This window comes from Tupaia chinensis, unplaced genomic scaffold (assembly GCF_000334495.1).
Source record: "Tupaia chinensis unplaced genomic scaffold, TupChi_1.0 Scaffold149964_2, whole genome shotgun sequence".
In the NCBI taxonomy this organism is placed as follows: Eukaryota; Metazoa; Chordata; class Mammalia; order Scandentia; family Tupaiidae; genus Tupaia; species Tupaia belangeri.
In genome coordinates this window covers 495,568-495,915 of record NW_006209806.1, presented here as the reverse complement: position 1 = coordinate 495,915, position 348 = coordinate 495,568, and the positions used below count along the sequence as shown (strand labels likewise).

General features: G+C 71.8%; 1 protein-coding gene across 1 annotated transcript in view; it reads left to right on the top strand.

Moving 5' to 3' along the window:
* Positions 1-348, top strand: part of LMNB2 (lamin B2) — a gene marked incomplete at its 5' end in the record, with an annotated part of 19,222 nt that overhangs the window by 3,428 nt on the left and 15,446 nt on the right. The window contains 1 exon segment of the mRNA XM_027769591.1: positions 31-327. Coding sequence (XP_027625392.1) covers positions 31-327 — 297 coding nt within the window.

Below are 348 nucleotides of genomic sequence, written 5' to 3'. Positions count from 1 at the left end.
AGCGGGTCACCGGGTCACCCCCCGTCCCAGGAGGTGCGCGAGACGCGGCGCAAGCACGAGCGCCGCCTGGTGGAGGTGGACAGCAGCCGGCAGCAGGAGTACGACTTCAAGATGGCGCAGGCGCTGGAGGAGCTGCGCGGCCAGCACGACGAGCAGGTGCGGCTGTACAAGCTGGAGCTGGAGCAGACCTACCAGGCCAAGCTGGACAGCGCCAAGCTCAGCTCCGACCAGAACGACAAGGCGGCCAGCGCGGCCCGCGAGGAGCTCCGCGAGGCCCACGTGCGGCTCGAGGCCCTCGGCTACCAGCTCTCGCGCCTCCAGAAGCAGGTGGGCCGCCCCGCCCAGGGC